Raw genomic sequence first — 24,157 nt, 5'->3', positions numbered from 1 at the left:
GTGAAACGTTCACTGCCAAAAACATATGTTTGTATGAGAATTTTAAAAAGAAAGACATACAATAGAATCCATTAGTTTCCTGATTTATTGTTGCCTATGTGTCAGTCCAGTCCTGCAGGGCAGGGAACACCCTCAACTTTGACTCGCTCTCGTATGCAGCAGCTATATAATGCTCAAATCTTCAATTTTCTGTCCATTTTCTGACTGATCTGTGAATCACCCTGCATTGGTTAGGTTATTATGCTTCTACGCAACCAGTAATTTTAACTTGTTACCAATTTTCTTCAAAGGCCACCTTAAACTAGATGGCATGTACTAAAACAGACTTGTCATTGATTCCATTGGGGCTAAAGCCGAGCTGGATGAAGGGACGTGTTGTGTGAGCAGGAAGTCAGAAAGTTCTGTCTCCGATCCAGCCTGGAATCCATGTATTTACCACTGGCACAAAGTGCACCTCTGATGGACTTTTATTTCTTTACATGGATAAGCTGTTTAGTCGCGTGTTGAAGGTGTCATAAGTAATGGTAAATCAGAAGGTGACTCTATGTTAGAGTTTCAGGAAATGTTCTCACTTTTGTTACGTAATTGAAAGATTTACTGTATTCATCCCAATCCATTTTTCGCAAATGATGCAGTGATGAAATTTAACTTTGATCAAGTTTTATAGTTATGGCATTATGAAGATCAAAGGAGTTTTCAGGTTCAGAAAAACAGCAAACACCCTATTAAGGGACCCCGAATCAGCTTTTAGCCAGAGCGGAGAGCAACTACAAAGAGTATCTCTTGGCTCTGGATGACCTGGCACGTCAATGCTGGACACAAATAGAAACATTAAATAAGGACTGAGTTATTAGTTGTTATTCCTGCAGGGGTGCTATAGTGGAATTAAACACTTGCTTCAGATCCCCCATAGTTTAAAGACTGGGAACCTCAACCCGTTTGCAGTTAAAGCCATAGATTTAGAAGTTCTCATTATGAGTTCTGCTTCTATGGAATTAAGCGAGGTCAGAACTCTCATTGTGATCATACCGTATGGTGACTGTTGGAGTTAATTGTAGAATACGCTGAAAGATATATAATATTATTTATTAGGCACACAGTATATACATACTTTGTACATGTACACATCACAAAAATAGAAATAATAGTGGCTAAATATAATTATGGATCCTATTATGTAAGGCTCATTAAACTATAAAATATTTGACCTGCTTATATATGTGATTATAACTTTCTACGTAGTTCCCCTAGTCTTAAGACAAGACAAGATTAAACCTACTCAACTGTATTTTTCATGGCTTTTCTTAGTTTTCGTAGTGATTTTAGCAACAGGAATCCTGCAATGAATAGATATAGGAGGGCACTATGTATCATAATCTGTAAATGGTAGAGACTCTTCATATCTTGTCTGTCTGCTTTATAATTTCTTGTAATTTATGTTTCATATACTAGATTGGAGGTAATCATCTGTATTATTCTGTCTACAGTTGTATAACTAGGTCACCGGTGAAGAGTTTCTGGTTCTTCTTGACACTCCAGCTGAGAACAGTTGAGCCTCTGACAATTGTGTTAATGCGACTTGAACTGTTGAAAGATATAAGTTACATCCCATATATATAAACATAGAAGAGAACATAAAAACAACAAAACAAGGGCTTGTTCATGCAGGAGGCCATGCCATATAATTGGTACTTTGTAGAAGGTGCAGGTAGAACTTTTTCAAGGTAGCTGATTGTATCTAGTCTTCACTGTGTAACAAGACATTAGTGGGTCTTGTGCAAAATCCACCCTAAATGAACTCTACCCTCAAGAGATATCTCTCACTGTGTTGGTCTAAAACACTCCCAATATGTTGAGTTGATGAGGACTATTATTATTATTACTACTGTTATTGGTGCTTGTTTGACCCATTTCCTTTTTTTTTAATATAATTTCCTATAACCTTATTTTTACCAATGTAGAGTCTAGATGAAAGTGAGTGTCTACATCTTTAGGTAGGAGATTCTTTACTGTAAGAGCAGTGAGACTGGATATCCTTCTGCCACTCACTATTGGTTGATGCATTAAACAAGTTAAATGGGGTCAATATAATATAGTTTTACAAGTTATGGGTAAAGTTATATGCATTCCATAGTTTGTATGTTTTTTGCTCTCCTTTGTTCTGAGAATAGTTTGAACGTTAATCATATAAATAAACACTTTCCACAATCCAGCAAAGAAAAAAAAAACTTAAATGTCATATTTGGTTTCGGTTTTCATGGTTTTCGTTCTATGGTGCACGTGGTGCATCATGGACCGCTAACACTACAGTTCATATCTTCCCTATATCTGGTGTAATACTAGATTTCTCTTATGTTCTCCTATATCCTGTTTTGTTTCTGTGAGATGTGCAGTCATGTGTTATGTTATGTCTTTGACGGATTGTTGATGTGGGTAGCACAAGACTGCAAATTCATTGTAAGCGGGAAGTTACCTTCGACTATTTGACATTTGTGAATGTGTTCATTTCATGCATAGGTATTCTGTAATATACAGGATTATTTCCTATAATAGGGAACAGCGGTCAAATTAAAGATCAGGTGTTATTGCTTTTTGCGTGATTTTCCATGTAATATTGACTGCCTTTACTAGAGCTATGGGGCTACAGAGAACAACACAGGTTTGCTGCTCCATTATTTAACACATAGAACCATTTCAATAATGGAAGTATATTTGCAAACAGTTCCTTAATATACAAACCCGTAGCTGAACCTGCCCTTCTATGACAATAGAGTTCAGACCTGGATTTCAGTCTTTCTAGTGTTAATAGTTTACTTGGTTAAACTAGAATTGTTCTAGTACTTCCCCCTGCCTGATTCATTATCTTCCATTCTTGCTGGCAGAATAGCCGGTTTTTCTCCATGTCCTAGAGGTGCGGGCAGGCTGGGTAGAGTTTCCGTCTTTTCATCAGGTGAACATGTGCAGTCAGTCTGTCCTAGCACCTGTTAGGTAACCTCCCGATAGACTAGGTGTGTTTATGGGCCTGCACAAGATGAACAGGCTTTAACATGCCCTGTCACCTCCACAGCAGCTAGAACAGTCACAACCGATCAATTGCTTCAGAGACATCGATAAGACAAGGAGAGACTTAGCTTCACCTCTCAGCACACTTTCACAGTGTACTTTGGACAAATGACAATATTAGTAATTAAACCAACAAATGTTGACACAAAGATTTTCTGTGTATTCTAGATTGTAGATTGTAAAGTATTCTAAAACAGACTGTAAAGAAAAATCTGATTAATAAGTCAAGTTGCACAAAGGATAAATAAAAAAAAAGTCCCATTGGTAATGGCAAAGTAAAAAAAAAAATCTTATTGGCAACATAAGAAAGAGAATTTGATCATGTGACTCTTACAAAAAGATATGATTGAAGCACTTAGCAAGCGATCTGAAACAGGTGGAATTCAATTTTTATTTTATTAGGTCTCCCACATTGTAAGTCTTTGTGCACAGCTACACAAAGGGGTATCTGACAATAGCTTTATAGAAATCAGTACATCTCAGACTACCATGATCAAAATTTAGTTAAAGAGGTTTTCGGATTTTCAGAAAACCCTTAGTGGACAGGGTTTGTTTACACTAAATGCAATTTTTACCTCTCTGGAGTGTTTCACAAAGACCCGTTGGCGGCTCCAAGTGTCGGGGGCTTCAGACCCTTTCTGATTGGATCCTGAAGTTACCTTGATGCATGTGACCACTGAGCAAATATCTGGTCTCGGGGATCAATTGCCATTCATTCAGATATGACTAATGAGGCCAGGGATTGGTTTAGCAGTCACTGACAGCATGATAGCAATGGATGCAGCAGAGGGCCACTTCTGGAGTTGTAGGATGCTCTCTTTTCTAGTAATGGTTTTTTTAAAAGAAATTTAGAGTCTGGAAACTACTTTTTTCAGTAGTTACAGGTAAATAAGCCCATGCGCAGTGGCTTCAGCTGGTGACCCCCAACATGTGCAGAACCTCTGTCTGGCCTGCAACCCTAGCTGAAGCCAAAGCGATTGCGCAGTCCGTGCCACTGTGTTCACGTTCACAGTTGGCATGGGGGTTGGCTTTGCAATGGCCTCTGAAGTTAATTTACATAAAGACTCAATAAAGTTTATTACACTATCGGCAGCTTGCTAAGAAATTAGGAGATATGTCCAGGGATGATACACACATGGGCTATCTACCTCTATAACTACTAAAAGAGGTAGTTTACAGACAGTAGAATTTCTTTAAGTCCCTATAAAGACAGAGAAAGGACAGGGGGACTTTATGGTATTACTCACTACAAAGTTCTCTATTAATATTAATATTTTTCTAAAAATAAAATTATTAGGAGCGCCTCTAATTAATTCAACATTAATCTCATATATATATATATATATATATATATATATATATATATATATATATATTTATTTAAATGAGAATATTAAAAGTTACCGCACAGACTCCATCCCTGCAAAGACATGATGAGCTGTAATAGTTTTGTTTTAGAGCTGTCCAATTGCACACATGTCAGAAAGGGAAATGGCACAGTATATAATCCTGTCATTATTTCTGGTCTTCCACAGAATGACACATCACTTAGTCAACTGCAATGTCAATAGATTTCCCAACTCCTGCCTGTGCTTCTGCTGGATGGAGTGGGTGTCTCAGCAGGAATCTGGCACATTGCAAGCTGTCAGTCAGTAAAGTGTAATAAATGAGTCAAACCTTCACAAGTTTGAGTTTTGTGACATATCCTTCCCTGGCTTACCCAGAGGGTGGTCATGCTTTGAAGTGACTGAGTCATAAGATCGTCTCTATTCTACCAAGTGACAAAGCCCCTATCTTGGCACCAGTGGCCATTACTTTGGGTGTCTGACTCTAAGCTACTGTTATCTGTAATTGCAACATGTTTGCATAACAAAAGCCTCAGACTTTTCGTGTCTGCGTTGCTTTCTGTTTCCTGGGGCTGTCTATACAGAGAAAAAAGTGATTTGTCATTAAATAAAAGATGCAACTTTGCAACCCATGACAGTAAATAATTAAATATATCATCTAATATTATCTAATTACTGAAAAATAGTTTCAATTAAATTGATCCTTTGGTGTGTAAATTCCTATATTACAAAATTTCCTGAATTATCTGAATCTTTCAAGTTTGTACACATGATTTTTTGTCCACAAGAAATTGTTTAGGTTATTTGTTATTCATTTTTAAAATCAGGACCTGATATATTTTAAATCTATGATGAAGGGGACAGTACGCTCCCAACGCATTGTCCATCGCATGTATCTATACACCAATAAAAGACCTTATCTTGAAACACTTGTGAACAGCGCGTCTATCCTACCTGGCTCTTTATATATATAATCCTCATATTTTAAATCTGGCAGCCACACTAGAAGCACCAAAATGAATGAATTTAGGAACAGTCATTTACACCTGTTTAAAATAAATATGTTGGGTCACGATGGTATGAGCAGAAGGTAATTTAAAAATGCAGTATTTCTTTAAAGGAAACCTACCATTTCAAATGGTAGATGTAAGCTGTAAACACCGAGCACCAGCTCAGGGTGAGCTGGTGCCGGTGCTTAGTTTCGTTAGTGTTAAAACCGCGGTATCGCGGTTTTAACACTTTTTAAACTTTATAGCAGAAACTGCTTCGGCGCTGCGTGTGCACGATCGTGTGCGCGCCTACATAGGAAATGCCGCGGCTTCTGCTATAAAGTTTAAAAAGTGTTAAAACCGCAATACTGCGGTTTTAACACTAACGAAACTAAGCACCGACACCAGCTCACCCTGAGCTGGTGCTCGGTGTTTACAGCTTACACCTACCATTTGAAATGGTAGGTTTCCTTTAAGCTAGAAGCTCAATAAAAGTGATGTAACTGCATTGGAAGTGCATATCACTAGTAGTACTCTCATACAAATAGTAATAGTATATTTGGCTTAAAGGAGGTATCTCCGTAGAAAAACAAGGCAAGGTATTAGTTTATGTTCACTGTAGGGTACAATAACATCATGCTTTATTTGATAGTCTCAGCATATACTTGAGGAAAGCTCCCAACAAATACACTGGACATATCGATAGACATATACTGGCAGGCGGAGGCCTTTTTGCTTTCCACTGTCCAGTATGGTTTCCTATGGAAAACACAGGATGGAATGATGTAGCAAGCTATGTCTTTCCATTCTGCTCACTCCTGCTGAGCAGTGTTTACACTCAGCTGAGGCCTTTAGAGCCTAAGGGGGATAGATGCAACGTATTGCATCCTCCCTCGACCTCCGCTGAGTATATTCAACTCATCAGGATGGCATATTAGGACATATAAGGACAGTTACACCCTAGATCTCCCTTGTAAAGACATGTTGTGAATCCACCTAACGTGTTCTTTTCAACGGAGGAGGAAAACACTTTGGGGCACATTTACTTTACGGAAACCTGACGGAAATGCGTTCCGCGGACCCTTAGAAAATGTGCCCCTTTGTGTATCTAGCCATATTCTGCATGTCTGCTGTGACTCAGAATAATGAAAATAACACCAACATATACCCAAAATAGTCTTACTTTATGGTGACCATTTGTGCAAAATATTCTTGTATAACCAATGTAATGGAGCTTCAGATGCAGATGTCACTAGCTGTGCTTTCACCACCAAGAAGCTTCTTGAAGTAACCAATATGTACACAGAATACAACAATACAATACAATTACATTTTATTAACCCCTGAAGAAATTGCTGTGTACAAGGGGTCCGAGCAGCACATGTCATAACATATAATATCACAAAATATGTTGATTGGGTGAGGGTGCCCCATATGCAAAAATATTGTACAAGTATTGCTAATTATTGGAACTAGTTACACTTTACTGAACATGGCTTGTGCTCATATTTTTCCAGCTTTGATTTAGCATGATGGAATGTGGATATATTGTTGGGACTTGTTTTTGTCTTTGTACTCTTCGGTCATACTTGTTACATGTTACCAACATAATTTTCTTTCTATTTTATTACAGTCACATGGAGAAAATTACAACATGGCAAGACCCACGCAAGACAATGACACAGCCAATGACTCACATGAGCCACCATCCTGTTACCACTTCTACCCCAATAAGTCAAAGATCACTGGCAATGTCCCAACCTAACCTTGGTATGTTTTCCTGATTTTGTAAAAGAAAGGAAAAATAAACAATAATAATAGAAGTAATTATTCCATTGTATTTTTATAACCAATAAGTGTTTAGGTCGTCTTATAGACATGTGTAAGAATATTTATCTGACACTAAAAACTCTTCATCGTTGCGCAAATTGTTTTTTTTAACCAAATTAGAAATTAGACTGGTCCATGTTTTTCTTGCAGATGCAGCGAAAGTTTCTCATGATGGGATAACTATTTCTAGTTTAGGGGTGTTTTAGCTGATTTCAGTCTGTGAGACGCAAATCATATGGTGTCTGTGTTTCACGGCCCATGAAATGGGCCCCCAAAAATCATAGTTATATAAGATACAAGGAGTTCCTGCATCCCCTTTTGACAACCTTACTGTAAGGATGTTTTCAGTACAAGGCATTTGTTTCATGGAGTTGCAAGAAAAGATCTTCAATATCAGATTGATCCCACATCCAGCACAGGCAGTCCCCGGGTTACATACAGGATAGGTTCCATAGGTTTGTTCTTAAGTTGAATTTGTATGCAAGTCAGAACTCTATATTTTATAATTGTAGATCCAGACAAAAATGTTTTTTGCTCCAGTGACAATTGGAGTTTCAAAATTTTTTGCTGTAATGGGACCAAGGATTATCAATAAAGCTTCATTACAAACACCTTACAACTGATCATTGCAGCCTGAGACTATAGTAACATCCAGAGGTCACAGTGGGCAGAGGGGTCCGTCTGTAACTAGGGGTCGTCTGTAAGTTGGGTGTCCTTAAGCAGGGGACCGCCTGTATACACTCTCCTTCCCCGAGCCAACGGGCTAGTGGTCAGAGCAGGTATCTACAGATAAGTCCCCATTCATCTGAATAGGATCTAAGCTGTGGTGATTAGGTTGAGTACTACACCGAGATCAGATATGAATATTTTTTTAGCACAGAGAAACCCCTTTAACTCCCATTGAACCTGCAATACAATAATATACACTAATAGGTTGGTGATATAGACATCAAGTTATCATAAGCCATTCATGACCTATGAGATAAGTTAGGGACACTCACAATATTTCACCACATAAGCTCAGGATACCCGTGTGATTCAGGGAACCATCTGAAATATTCCATGTCTCCTCATACTTGCCCTCATACAATTCGTTAACCATTATATATTCTGACCTATATATTGATAGAATCCAATATACAACCATTTTAAAGTAACTCATAATTCATGAGCTGCTCGATTTCTCATCTGGCTTTGGACTCTTCGAGAAAGTAGTTTAATAAGTCCATGGCCTGCATTTGTTTATAGGTTTCCAGTCAGATGTCACATACTTAACCATACATAAATTTCCAATTGCATTAACGCCAAAGCGAGCCTTGCCAACATCCTAGTAGACTTTTCAAGAAAATAATGAAAAATGCAGAGCAAGTTAAACTAATTTCTTGGCCGGCACCCCAGAACCCACTTTGAACTGTTCCATCTTGAAAGAAATGGCAGTCCACACCTATGTTTTCATCCTCCTGATTCTCGTCCTAGTCTTGGAATCGAAACATATCTTTCTTTTGAAGGTCTGCCATCCCCTGGCTCCGCACTTTATGCATCCAGAGATTGATCCCGGTTCCCTGTATTTAATCGGGAACATGTGTGTCTGGAGCTGAAGTTCTTATTTATAACATGGAAAATGTAGTGTGCTTTGTACAGTCTGCTCCCCTGGCTTGCTCCACTTCTTGGCATTGTTCGAATACACAAAAGCGCTTATAAACATTTTTATCAAAATAATATGAATGTGACTAAGCAATACCACATCCTAACATGACTGTGAGCAAATCGAATCCTCAGGGGAGAGGTCACGTTATCTTCAGAGAGTTTACCCAAAGTTGCTTTCTTCCCGTTTGTTTGCTTCTTTCTACGGCAAGCTTCTAGAAACCACTGACTGTTTATTCGGAATCCATCTGTTAGAAATTAGGTGATGCTAATTCTGTAAGACAATGACTCAATGTGACTGTACTGCGCCGTTGTTGTTGCATTCGGGTGGTAGAATACCTAATTACGTGCCATATCTTCTGTAGTGGACCTAACTCGTAGGCCACATTAAAGAGGTCTGGGGTACAGCCGGGTCTAGCAGTAGTATTTCAGTGCACTTCTTGCAGTTGTTTATATCAGTCGGTGGGCGATCTCATTACACATTCCACTCTGGAACATTATAAAAGTGAGTAATGCCATGCTTCAGCTTGGAATGGTCTGTGTGTTGATGATCTATGGACGACAAATCGAGGAATGTTTCTGGGCTGTGGCACCGTTATGACATGTTACAGTGCAAGTTTTATTGTTGGACTAGAGATGGTAGTGGAACCAAAATTCGGGAGAATTCTAATGGCACCAAGAGCCTTCCTCAGTATTGTCAGTGAGATTTAAAGGGGGTTTCCACTTCCAGAAAATAATTGTTGTTGTTTGTGTAATGAAAAAATTATACAATTTACTAAAATGCTTTCAGTACCTCACAGATTTCCAGATCTCTGTTTGCTGTCATTCTATAAGAAGCTCCATTGTTTACTTCCTGTGGATAAACACTGGTCCCCAGTCATGTGATGTCCCACGGTGCACGGCTCATTATAGCACATAGTTCTGATCACTCTCTGTTATAACAAGACGTGCACCTGTAAGCCATCACATGACCAGGGGTCGGGTTTCTATCCACAGGAAGTAAACCATAAGCTTCCTGTTGAATAACAGCAAGCAGAGATCTAGAAAACTGTGAGGAATTGATACAGAAAGTATATAATGACATTGCATAATGTTTCTTTACAAAAACAATATCAATTATTTGCTGAAAGTTAACAAACATCTTTGTATTTATTTGCTGTTCTAAAAAGTTACCTTTTAAGGTATATACAAATGTATAGGATTCTTTTGCATGTCCATTACTTACCACATGGTAAAATGTATGAAAATTTACATTCAGATGGCCATGAGTGCAGGACATCTATGTCTAATGTCACCATATATGAGCTTGGGTATCACGATACCAGGATATTTTCGAAGGGGAATTTTATTCAAATATAGAACAATGTCTTACATATCTATTCCAGACCGGCCCATATCATACATTTGAGCTGTCTTAGCAGTCGGCTATTGCACCTGCTACATTTTATCGGAAACTAACTGGTCAGGAAACTCCAAAACAATGAGCGGTTTCAGTAAGCGCTCCTGAAAGCTATAAACACATTCACCAGACTTTTCCATATCCTGCCGCTAGAAGGAGGAGAATTTCCTATTGTTTAAAGAGGATATCATGAAATAATGGTTATGTTGGCTTCATAGGCTGCTAGAAGAAAATGGAAAATCTCGTTTTTATTTTCCCACCTTTTAACCTATCATTTCCACCCTCAGTTGCCAGATTCCCTTTCGCTATATTTATTTTGGGTCTGCTTGCTTAATCTGCTGGTTACTACTTGGCTCGTCTCTATCTGAAGTATCCAAACGGCCCCAAACCCCCAGATGAAACTGTATTAAAGGAAATAGGATTGTGCTTACATTTAGAGGATTGTTTCTATTTTAGATAAATTAAGTTCTAGCTTAGTACAATGTTATGGGATTCAGTCCAATACAATTTAAACATTGGCTGAACATATTTGAGATCTCTACTAGTTGTCAGAGAATAAGAAGCATTATTCATTTTTGGATCTAGGTGATGGAAACCAATCATATTTCTGTACATATGGCACAGGTGCTTGTTGGACAGGTCCGTCTTTGATTTTATGTCTTGGACTAAGTTCATACCTGCATTTGGCAAGTTTTGTTCCCCCTCCCGCTATGAAATAGCGCAGCAGCCAGAATAATTTTTACCACTATTATAACAGAGTTATAATGGAAGGCAACTTTCTGTACAGTGAAGTCAATGGGGAAGGGAAGGTGACCTACCTTTCTTATTTTCTGTTACACTCTATTAACGTGTAAACTCAGCCCTAAAAAAATTTAACAGTAGGTTAGTCAGAATTTTTTTTAAACTGCCTCAAAAGGGGGGGAAGAGGGTTGGATTTCCTTTGGTTATCACTATGTATATCACTCCTGTGCTTTCACTCCTTGTATTGCAGAGCATTGAATATGTTGTGAAAACCCACAGTATATATTGACGTGCTGTGTCTTAAAAATCTTCACTGCAGGTCACTTTACACCGCAATTATTTGTGGAGCATGTGTATATACTTTACATCACACCAGATTGCCCACCAGCAGATCCTATGTCCTATGCACACCAAGATAAATTTACCTATATACTGTAAACTAACACTTCCACAAAGTCATCAAAATGGAAGTTTGGACATTTTTTTCAATAGACAATGGTTGTCATATTAAAAAAAATGGTCCTGTGATTTTAGAATATCATTTTCCTTGTAAACAGGGTCGGCTCCAGGTTTTAGTAGGTCCCTGGGCGACAGAGCCTTAGTTGGCCCCCCTCCAGTAGCCACACTGTCTCCGCCCTACATAGCCACACTGTCCTAACCTCTTAGCCCCACTGCCCCCTACCCCTGTAGCCACACTGCAACCCTCCCCCTGTGGCCACAGTACCCCACTCCCCCTGTAGCTACACTGCCCCCTTCCAACGTAGCCACACTGCCCCCCTCCCAATGTAGCCACACTGCCCCCTCCCAATGTAGCCACACTGCCCACCTCCCAATGTAGCCACACTGCCCCCTCCCCCTGTAGCTACACTGCCCCCTCCCAATGTAGCCACACTGCCCCCTTCCAATGTAGCCACACTGCCCCCTCCCCCTGTAGCTACACTGCCCCCTCCCAATGTAGCCACACTGCCCACCTCCCAATGTAGCCACACTGCCCCCTCCCCCTGTAGCTACACTGCCCCCTCCCAATGTAGCCACACTGCCCCCTTCCAATGTAGCCACATTGCCCCCCTCCCAATGTAGCCACACTGCCCCCTCCCCCTGTAGCTACACTGCCCTCTCCCAATGTAGCCACACTGCCCCCTTCCAATGTAGCCACACTGCCCCCCACTTAATGTAGCCACACTACCCCCTCCCAATGTAGTCACACTGCTCCCTCCCAATGTAGCCACACTGCTCCCCTTCCCCCTGTAGCCACACTGCCCCCTACCCCTGTAGCCACACTGCCCCCCATCCCCCTCCAACTACACTTCCCCCCTCCCCCTCTAGCTACACTGCCCCTCCCTCTACACTGCCCCCCTCCCCCTCTAACTACACTGCCCCCTCCAGCTACACTGCCCCCCTACCCCTCCAGCTACACTGCCACCCCTCGCCCTCCAGCTACACTGACGCCCTTCCCCCTCCAGCTACACTGCCTCCCTCCCCCTCCAGCTACACTGCCCCCCTCCAGCTACACTGCCCAGAGCGAGAATTGCTTCGGGGGAACAAGGAAAGGTGTGTTTTGGATTCTCCCTCTATTCAGCGCTCCCGATGAGAGCAGCACAACGGCTGAAAAGTAATTGAGACGGATGGTGATCATTGTACCAGTGCCACCTTAAGACACTGGTACAATCATTTAGCAGGGTTTTCCGGCAATTTTTTCTGAAACAATGTCATTTTTGTCCATGGGCTGTGAGATGTATTACTTGTGGCCCCAAAAACAGCCCTTGACAAACATGAAACTTCTCTAGAAAAAGAAATAAATTCTTTAATGAATTCACATTCTGTGTAGAAGATAATATATTGTACATTCTTAGTAAGGGATACCAAGAGACTGAAGTCATACTGTACAATCCACAAACTTCACAATTCTGTGGGAGTGAATGCGATTTCACATCCTCTTGGTCCAGAAGTGCATATGAAACTCTCCACATTTCGTATTGTGTTTATATATAGCAAAGCAATTACGTTTTTACCAAAACAAGACATAACCAGGAGCCTCCAGAGCATTTCCTGCTCAGGATTTCCCCTTACTTCTATATGTGGCCCCATGCACAGCATAAGTATAAGATACACGTGCCATTGCCATGGTCAGCAGGACGTTCCAGTCTTCCATTAGTTAAAATCTAACATTATATGATTATAGTATATAATGATATTATTACATATTAAAATACATTGACTTGAAGCTTTAATTTGGAGCCACTATAAGAATTATAATATGCAACTTAAAGTGGTCCTGTAAGGTCAATTTGGGACACTCAATCAACTACAGGTTCTTATGGAACTGTGGTTAAGGGTCCTAAATCAATCTGTATGAGATCTATCCATGGGCACTATGTTAACAAACAAACGTTTATACTTACCTAGATGTGAGTCCGATGAGGCACATCGGACTCACATCTGAAGATCTTGGGGTGTACTACACTGGTTTCACGTGCCACAGTGTGCAGCTGTTGTGGGTTTTGTAAGAAGGTGGGTATAAATGTTTGATTTTTGACCAATGGTTCATATGGTTCATGTCCCAGTTTGCCCTTTTAGGTTCCCTTTAATATTGAATATGTCATAGCTTCTTATATGAAGTTGATAGAGGAAACCATTTGGGTGTAGTGTGTCATGTCACCAGGAGGGTAGGACTGGTCTATAAAATTGAATGGTGGCTACTATGCTATTATCTAGGGGCCTAAAAAGTTAAATGCTCCATATATTATTTCCAGGGGTAAAACTTTCTGCACTTCCTACTTTCACTGTTGCCCCAGGAACTTAAATAGCTTGTGACGCTGTCATATTTTGATACAATATAATTCCTATTATCCATATTGTCAGTATAGTAAAACATTTTTTAACTAATTGGTTGTTTCTTTTGTTTTCAAATGCTTCCATGCGTCTATTCCTGGTAAGTACATTATAATGTTGACTTTTATTGTAGGTCTTGAAATTCTGGAAATTAATAAAAAAAACTCTTAAAGAGGTTGTATTGGATTAAAACAAAAATATGGTTGCTCTCTGATGCAGGGGTTATGTGTAGTATTGAAACTCATCACCATTCACTTCAATAAAATGTGACTGTAGTTCAACAAACAATTTTTGTAGATGATGTCCAAAAATGATGCCCTTCAAAAAGCAGGAATCCTTTGCATTGGAATAGAAAACCAATCTGTAGACCACAGATCAGTACACAACAGTTAATTAATGAATTGTCAAGCTGACCATATCCATTAGATGCCATCATTTACAGATGGACCGGTCTAATGTGTATAGTGGTAACCCACATTTCCTCTACAGCAGATGAGGGGGAAGGCCATGTTCAATTTGAGCATTTTCCCTTTTTAACCAAGGAAGGGAAGGGATTGGATGAGGAAGGGATTCAGTGGAAACAATTTTATATAACATAACCATCAATGTTATTTAGGTGTAAAAAGGCATCTAGACCCTTCTTGACGCTCTCTGCTGTTCCTGCTGTGACCAGCACCTGAGGCAGGCTATTCCACACATTGACAGTTCTTATAGTAAAAAAAGCCCTGTCGCCTCTGGTGATTAAACCTTGTTTTCTCCTGACACAAGACCATTCATATATTTATATAAATGAATTATGTCCCCTCTTTCTTGATCTTATATCATAGTGCAAGACATTTTTTAGAAATGGCTTTTTCTACGATTGTCTCAGATCAGAAGACAGTTGATTCAGAAAAAAAAAATCCACCAAAACTGCATTTATTTTCTTATTTGGAAAGCTAGTACAGCTTCTCGGAAATCTGTGCAACACACATCTTTCTTTGTTGGCAGAGTCTAAAGAGGGAGACTAGAGGCCAAGCTCTTGATTCTCTCATCTGCAGTGAAATAAGCGTTGTGAAAAATAAAGTGAGTTTTTCTGTCCGTAAAACCACAGACATGTGTTTTCCATCAGGCTCTGTACTGCCTGACACCTGACATTGGATAGTCCTTATAAGTTAACATGAAGACAAACAAATGTTGGGTAGGGGGGATAAAATGGCTCTCAGCTGAATTCATTTTGCTGACACAAGCTGGATAAGTCCTGGGTTGAAGGCAATCTGTCAGGTTTGCACCTGGCTATAGGTCATCTCCCCCATAAAACTAATGCTGACTGCTCATTTAAAATATTACTTCTATTCCATCATTTGCAAAGTGTGATTCAGAATTGACACTTCCATAAAAGTCTTATCAGGTTTCGCTTTCCATTTTACAGCGTAGCACTTTGACTCAATGAAGCTCGTTCATTTAATCACATTAACTCTAATTGATGGCAATAATTTTCACTATTTGAAATTCATGTGATTATTGATGTGAGAAATGGTTTTCTTCTCAATTATAAGTTATTGAGATTCTGTAAACTTTAAAATAAGAAGAAATGTGAGCATAATAACATGGCAGCCAGCATTGTATACAATGAACAATGGTGCCATAGTAAAGGAGATTATTGCGGCCAACATAATATCCTACCGTGTTAATCCAGAGAAAGGTAAAATAAGCCCTTGAGGTGGTGATCGATAGACCCAAATAAGGGGGAAAAAACTGTCCTGACTCCAATTATGAGAATTAGAATCCCTGGATCTTGAATCTAGCTCCCAATGCTGATCTATTGTCCATCTTGAGATCCCAACATGGAAGTCCTTAACAAAATGAATGTCACAGATAACTTAAATTCTAATTTATAGACCACATTATTTCACTATTACAAAAACTGACAGATAACTTTTTTGGAAAAAATTATTACTCTGACCATCAATGGATTAACGTTTCATTCTCATTTATAATCCAATACTGACTGATGCAGTCCATCCGTGATCTAGAAACTGATGCATCCATCTTTATCTTGGCTAAACTTTGGTATCACGACACAGAAAACCTTTGACTGGCAGCAATTTTTTGTTAAATAGAGTGGGCCGGTTTGGGGCGACCTGCTACTTGTTAAAGCCCATTCATTGCTGAATGTTCGAAGGTTTTTAGGCAAAACTACGCCTGGCAGAGCCCAGCATTACAGTAGACTAATAGGACTAACATCCAAGATATCACCAAGGCCAGTTGTACATGAATGAGTATGGTTTGACCATCGTAGGATTTATCTGCTTGAATGTAAAACTGCTGAACTGAAGTGACACCCGGAGTTCCGTTCAGCAGTTCTACATCTAGCCTGGTAAATCCCACTGACAAACGAGGCAAATTCATTGGAACAAAGTCGCTTGTCGCTTGTGTACGACCTGCATAAGGAAGTCCTATCTGTGAACTCTTCATGTGTTATTTCTTGTTAGGATTTCTTGCCATCTTTTCTAGCTGCAATTTAATCGTATATTTAGATATCGTTTCGAATACGAGAGAAATATGTGGCAGGGATTATCAGGGGATAGGATTGTAGGCATCTTGGGTGGGTGGCCTGGGGACAAGCAAAATGTTTCCTTGTTGATTGTACCAAGACGTAATTCTAGCCCATCAGCTTATGTAAATGAATCCATTAGGTTCTAGCCTAGCTAGAGCACATAATTATTATCATTACATGTAATATCACAAAGCGTTCTCTGTTCTTTGCCTGCCAAAACTTTATTAATCAACAAAATGTTTGTTTAACAATTCTTTACTTGTCCATGCATGCCTTCAGAGTATCATTTCCACTAGGTAGTATTGTTTACGTGGAAACATCATATGTGATACAGGGTTGTACATATAGAAGCTTTCATAGAATGTATAGTTTGCTAATTTCAGTTGATTTATAATATTTTTAGCTTAAGTTTCTTCTTTGCCATTGTGGGTTATAATATCGAAGAGTTGTGGGAAAAATCTGTCATCTCCCAACATTTCTATTAAAGGAAATCTACCATCAAAATCCATCATGATAAACCAGGGAGATTTACTTATAGATCCAGGCACCGGGACTGGTGTAATATTCTTATATTTTTTATCCATGGCCTCCTTGCTTCTAAAACCAACTTTTAAAATTATACCAATGAGCCAGAAGGGTTTAGGGGGTGTTACCACAGCCCCTTCATGCTAAAGCTTCACAGCCTGTTACACTGTGCAGGAGAAACCCTTCCCTCCTTCCTAAGCACTTTCTCCTCCCACTGCCTGCTGTAATCACACACAATGGGAGGGGAGAAGTGCTCCTGCTTAGCCCGTGAAACTGCTGCATGAAGGGGCTCTATTAACACCCAGCAGAACCCTTCTGGTTCATTAAAATAATTTTACAAGTTGATTTTAGAAGATAGGAGGCCACGGTCATGGTGCCTGGATCTGTGAGTAAGTGCCTTAGTTTATCATGCTTGATTTTGATTTACAGGGATAGGCACACTCTGCTACGACAACCTCTGCCTGACTGGCACGTCCACACGCCCCCTGCACACAATCCCATAATTCTGAGGGTAGTAAATCCACCAATAGAGGTGTCTGGCGGTGACTTCTTCCCATCAGAACACATATATGGCTTTATATATAGTTGGATATCTGTATTTCATTATGTCTGAGTATCCCAAAAGCTTTATTCATCCAAAAATAGATAGGATGGAAGAGAAAATAATTAGTCTATTTTGATTTGTGAAGTCTTTAATCCTTCTATCTCACGCAACATGATTCACGCTGTGGCCTTTACTCTCACTTTTGAATACACCCCATGATTTCTACAGTTCACTGATCTATAAATAATGTATAAGTACTGGTTTCTGCAACGTTTCCATTATCACACATGAATATTTAGTAATCTTGGATTGACCCATCTACCTTCTCTTATAGTACTGAATCATCAGCATCAACAACAGATGACTACCAACCCAGCCATATCCCAGCAGACTCACCCCTCCCAAAGTCATCAAGCGGCCTTAATCAACCTGCCCAATGCGCTCACCACCCAACAACAGCAACAACAGAAGCTCAGACTCCAAAGAATCCAAATGGAAAGAGAGAGAATCCGAATGCGACAAGAAGAACTGATGAGACAGGTGAATGCAAACTGTATGGTTAGTACAGTGCTATTCATTCTCATTACTTTCATTGCAGTACACTTAACAAAATTCATGTGCCAAAAAAACTTGATTACATAGATTGTATATACCATATAACATTGATAAAGCTATTCATATTATTATCATACTATTAGCTATTCATAAAGCTAATGTACACACATGCTGTGGTATCCTTATGCAGTAGAGGCCGCCGATCGTTGAGTAATAACAGGGTGGGGAGTCAGATCACGGATATAATACTAGCAATGTTTGTAACCCAGATAATTTGGGTATTTCGCTTTAATTTCAGCTATAGCAAGGGTCCCATTATGGCTGGATGGCCTGTTCTGTGATGTCATGGGACTCCATCTAGCATGTCTTTAGCTGCTCAACACTTGATTTTAGACTTGACTATAACTGAAAGATGTGTCCACCCTAACCTTTCCAAGATTGTGGTTAAGGTCTTCAATGTCTTATCGGACTCAATATATAGAAACTCAATATATGGAAACATGCTACAAAAGGCACACATAGGAAAGACACATTGTGAATGGGTGTCATAGAAAACCTTGCCATCCCATTCCATATATATATAGGGATAGATCTCCACAACAGGAAAGTTAAGGAAGGACATATGTATTTATCACAAGGCAGCTCATAATAATTTGTGGAAATGTAAGATGTCTAATGTTTGGGTATTTGTGCCACAAAAAGTGACAATATCAGAAGCCTCATATGGTGGGTGTCTACAAGGATCCACTAAAAACCAGCTATCAGATTAATTCATGAGCTTGCACGACCTTCTCCTCTGGGTCCCTGATTGGGTTTTCTAGGAAATCTAGGATTTTATAACCAGACCTTTAGTACTTTAGGTCGTCTATTTTCACATGGCAGATTCATTGCACATATTTTTGGGACTCAGGACTTTGGGGTGTCAGAAACCGGATGAAAACTGTTTCTGCTGCAGCTCTAAAGAGGTTTTCCACAATCCCCTAATAGGGTTGTATTGTTCTTAGACTGGCAAACTTCTTTCCAGAGAAGCCGCTGGTCTTGCGATCCAATGGCAGGCACTTTCAGGATTTTCAGTGATGTCCTCTATCTTGCGGCACTTTCGGTGGGTCAGGGGGCCTTTTGGTCATTACTGTTTGCACTGCAAACACTACTCTTATGTCAATGGTTAGAGGAGCGTGCCAAAGATATCTGCATACAGTAATGAGCATACAGCCCCCTGACTATCATAAAAAGTCCTGAAAGTGACTGAAGATCTCTACAGACCAGACCCATACAATACTGCTGCAGTTTATTGGGACCAAAAAAAAACCTTTCATCTGCATGTAACCAAACTTTTTCCAACAAATCTGCTTCATGTAATTGTGTTGCATATATGTGTGCTTCAGTGTTAGGGTACTGTACTTACTAGCCATCATTTTCAACAATAGCTGAATAATATCTAGAAGTTTACAAATGACCCCATTCTTTGAACTTCCACAAGTTTAGCTAACAGCCCCCAGCTCCAGTACATAACCCCCTGTGCTGTTTCATTGTGTAAGTATGCTGTCCCTGGGCTAATCCCTCTCTCCTGCTTTATTATCCTTAAGGTAACCTGCCCAGAAAAATGCTGAGTTAGTACTTAGAGAGGTTGCTAAGTAACTGGAATGAGGCGTAAGGGTTTGGGTGAAAGGGTGTGGAATTCCTTTGGCAAGTCTCTCTAGTCTCTTTTTAACCTGACAGCAGCTACTGACCAACCACTTCAGACGTGACAGCTGCTGTGCAAGGAATGGACACACCCAACTGAGAGAAAATACCAGTTTCAGGGAGTTCAGCTTCACGTTTTCAATAGGCTAGGTGAAGTCTCAAGACTGGAAGTTAGATAAATCTTCTAACGTTTATAGGAGCTGTCTGTGGCGTGTTTTATTCCATATGTGGGAATGCTTAGTCTTGAAGTTCCTCAGCAGCAGAACATCCAAATCTTGAAGACCACTAATAAATAGAGCATATTAGTACTCCGAGGTCAATGGAGAAGTAACTCTACCCTGATCAATGTGACATTTTACCCCAAATTCTATTTCGTATGGGGCCTGTGTGATAGTGCCTTTGTCATTGAATGATGTGTTGATCTCTATGAAAGACACTACTTGTACAGTAAAATATCTTGGAAACGAGACTCTGCACAGGACAAACATGGCAGCCATAAGAGTAACCCGACCTTCACGGGCCACAAACAACCAACCAACCCCTGGCATGTGTAGTCCATTCTTGGGCTAATGACAGTAACAAGACTACCCAAGCCGCAAACACGACAGGATCAAGACGAGCTTTGGCTCTCTCCTTTCGACTCACACATGGGGCTGCAGAAAAAATGTCTTGTAACTGTTCGAAATAAACATTTGTGTGCAGAGGGCCTAACCTTTACTTGCAGGTAGAGTGAGAATTGCGTCATCTTTTTAATGTACAGATCCCACGTAAAACTGGATACCAGTGATTTTACATTGAAGTTACTTTTGTAGTATTTTCCAGGCTGAAGCTAATCGGCTTATCAACTAATCGACTTATGGATTGGTCATGAATAGATACATATGTCAGGGTTGAGGTAGCCCGTTTAACCACATATGTGTATATATGCCACAAAATGTGAATCAAAAATAGTGGAATGCCAAGAGGAAATGTTAAGATGATAGGTAATGAGTAAGCAACCTTTTTACTGCTCTGGGGCAGTAGGCAGATCCTGAAAGGAACACGCAATTAAAAAATGAAATAGCAGCTGCTGTAGTGCCCAAAATAGAGGGAGAAAAACTTGTTTGAACTTGTTGAGACCTCTGGTGAATTTTTATCTAAGACATTCATGAGGCAAATTTACAGTGGAATCCAATGACACCGAGAGATGTGCCCTTAGCCTGCACAGCTATTATTGACTTAAAGCTGCCATGCTAGGAACAATCAGAGGGAGCTAGCGTGTGGATGAACAATTCTAAGTTTCCCCAGTTTATTTACTGCCTAATACCTTAATTATTTGGATTAAAGGTGTGTTATTTCACTGATGTCAATTCAAAGTAAAACCGTGCACCTTTAAGAAATACAAGCTATTAAGAAACTCACTTCCCTGTACTATGTGTGGGGATGACTAAGTTATATTGGGTAACATTTTATTTGTTGATTTAATAAAAACTTTCTGATTGGGTATAGTCTGGTATATACATAGGCCAGGATTTTTCTAGCTAATAGACTAACTTTTCAATATTAAATTTTTTTTATTCTGCAAATATAATTTGATACACCTTGATAAGATACAAAAAATAAACCTTTTGGAGGGGAGACATATGGACTGGGTCCACTGGAATGTCTTGGCCTGGCGATGGTCTAGATGCATTGAAAAGGTCGAAAAAAAGTCTACATCTATAATGGACATCCTACGGTTTCAAAATCTTCTGCAGAAGCTATTTCGAGCTTTGCATTTTTTTGTATAGAATGAAGATGGAATTGGTTTACATTCCATCCATTTTGCTAATACTGTAAATTGCTTGCGGTTAACCGGTGGCTTCGACCTTTGTGTCCCAATTCTTAGCCTATGTGTGCATTCTCACATCATTGCTTGAGGTCCGCTCATGTGCTGGTGCCAATAGTAAAGACTGCCCGAGGAATAGAACTTGCTCAAAAATTTGTGGCTCAAGCAGATGGCTCATACACAGGACCAAGGAAACCACTGCATGGATTTAACACATAGCATATAGACATATTCTACATTCATGTATATGTAGCCTAAAAGAGGAGCTTTCTCTACTTCCAACAACTGTATTTCTTTGCACCTTTTAAGACAAGTTAAACAATTTACAGCCAAGTAAGTAATCATGTAGGCTACATGTCATAACAAATTCCTCAAAGGAGGTAACATGCCCCCAAGAAATACAAACCTTATCTTTTTGTGCTAACTTCAACACTTCTAAGTACAAAAGTCAGCAGTTTTTCTTTTTTTCGTTGTAGCTGGGTCTCTTACATATTGAGAGTAGTATAAACGACTGTTCGAAATTGATAGCCATGAAGAGCCCCTGGCAATGTCTTAAGTATCCTACCATGATGGGAAAGTCAGATACTGGAATAGATCCCCTCCAGTTATGTGGCTGCTTGCATTAGACCTTTACAAAGCTCTCCAGCAGAGCTCCCACCTATAGATTGTCATCAGGCGGTAGGATTACTTGTAAACAATCCCCTTTCTTTTGTGTCTTCTGATGTCAGCAGAGAACAAAAGTAAAGTTGATATAAAAGTCACTTAAAGTCATGATAATATAGAGATAAAAAACAAAAAACTTTGCTGGCTACTTCAGTATGGGGTAGTTGCAAAGTTTTGCTGCCAACCAAAAACCATTGATGGTGTACGGCCATTGTGAGTCTTCAAGTTGAGTATTCAATCAAGAAAAGATATCATATGGAATGAATAACTTGAAAGGATTATCCTTCTTTACTGTGGCATAGAGTGATCATCTTGTGGTTGCCCACCAGCTCGTGGTTGCCCCACTATGATAGTCTGAGAAGCTAGTGCCATGTGATTGTGGGATTTCCCAGACAGAACCGAGAATAACTAAATTGAGCTCAGCCTGTCCTTTCAGTTCATTGTTTTACTGATCCCTTCAATATCTTGTACTTATGCTACTTACTTACCCTAGTTGATCTCATTGGATACATTCATATTAAGCTATGGAGAGATGTAATTTTAAAGCCGCCATTACAGATGAATACTATGTAAATGAATAGTCCACACCTTACCACCTTTAGTCCCCAGTCTCACAGGTTTCACATCTACAACTACATGTGCTCTGTTATCCTTTCATCATATTGCATATAGTGACTTAAATGTAACTGAGGTGATACTGAAGCAAACAAAAATAACTTATGAAAGTATATAAACAGCGCATGAAAACTAGGCGGATTAATGATAGTAATGAAGAAGGCATAATGAATCCAATTCAGGCAACGTGAGCTCCAAACACGTGCATTGACTCTCCCATGCCTCAGTTCATGACTCCCTCTCCATGAGTCATGAGGCTTCCATAGTGTAAGAGATGATGATACACCTCTGTGCTTTACCCACCCATTGTCTCCAGGTTATTGGGGCGAGCGGAGAATAATTATGGCACCTTATTATACATTATAATACAATTGGATTTTCTCAAAAAGTTGACTGCTCAGTGAAATAACATGGCTTAAAGCAATCTAATCACCTGTACAGAGCTGAGTAACTTTTCACAAATTGACCACCCAATTAAAATATGTAAATTATTCAAGAAGCTAAATGGAGTTTCACCTAAACATGTGATTATTTCAACATCTATGTAAATTTTTGGATATGAGAAGTCTGTATTTGGTGCACACGTGTCCTAAATTTTATTTCTTTCTTTTTTCCAACCAGGAAGCTGCTTTGTGCCGACAACTTCCAATGGAGTCTGAAAACATTGCTCCTGTTCAGAACACGGTTAGCCCCCCCACCATGACCCAGGATGTCAGATCCATAACAAACAATGGTTCAGACCCTTTCCTCAGCAGGTAAATTAACTAAGCCACAAAGTAGAAATAATAACAATGATTAATATAGTTGATGTACATGTAGTGTATTTTCTAACTTACATTCAATCTGTTTATCTCCATAGTGGGCCATACCACTCCAGAGAACAAAGCACAGATAGCGGCCTTGGCCTGGGATGTTATAGCATACCAACAACTCCAGATGATTTCCTTAGTAATATGGATGAAATGGATACAGGTAGAGGCCTATCTCAATTTATGTGTAGATTTATTTGATTTGAACAATGTGATTTATTGATATTTTCAGTATATTATTATCTTCCCTTAAAGGAAGTCTTCCAGCTTGCGTGTTTCCCTAGCAATGTGTGTAGGGCATGTTAAAAGCTTTCCAGTAATACCCTTCCTGTTTCCCAGCAATCTATAATTTCAGGGAAAATTCCATTTGTGTCTTAATTAGAGATGAGCAGGATCGCTTTTTAAGTTCAGGTCTGTGGTTTGGGAGCTTTCTAGACAACCCGGCCATATTGCGGGATCCAGCAAATGAACACCCCTACCTACTTGCCATGGCTGTGATTGGCCAGGGGGAACACCCCTGGCCAATCACAGCCAAGGCTAGAATGTAGGAGAGTCAATTTGCCGCATTGGCTC

The 24,157-nt window shown here is 39.7% G+C and overlaps 1 protein-coding gene across 2 annotated transcripts in view; it reads left to right on the top strand.

Moving 5' to 3' along the window:
- WWTR1 (WW domain containing transcription regulator 1) overlaps positions 1-24,157 on the top strand; it is a 54,011-nt gene that overhangs the window by 28,167 nt on the left and 1,687 nt on the right. Inside the window, exons 2-5 of one of the 2 annotated variants that reach the window (XM_072143110.1) lie at positions 7,032-7,168; positions 17,787-18,010; positions 23,397-23,530; positions 23,635-23,747. In XM_072143110.1, coding sequence (XP_071999211.1) covers positions 7,032-7,168; positions 17,787-18,010; positions 23,397-23,530; positions 23,635-23,747 — 608 coding nt within the window. The remainder of the gene's footprint in view (positions 1-7,031; positions 7,169-17,786; positions 18,011-23,396; positions 23,531-23,634; positions 23,748-24,157) is intronic. The other variant, XM_072143111.1, reaches the window with a different exon arrangement.

This window comes from Engystomops pustulosus, chromosome 3 (assembly GCF_040894005.1).
Source record: "Engystomops pustulosus chromosome 3, aEngPut4.maternal, whole genome shotgun sequence".
NCBI lineage: Eukaryota > Metazoa > Chordata > Amphibia > Anura > Leptodactylidae > Engystomops > Engystomops pustulosus.
This window is presented reverse-complemented; position numbering and strand designations above follow the sequence as displayed.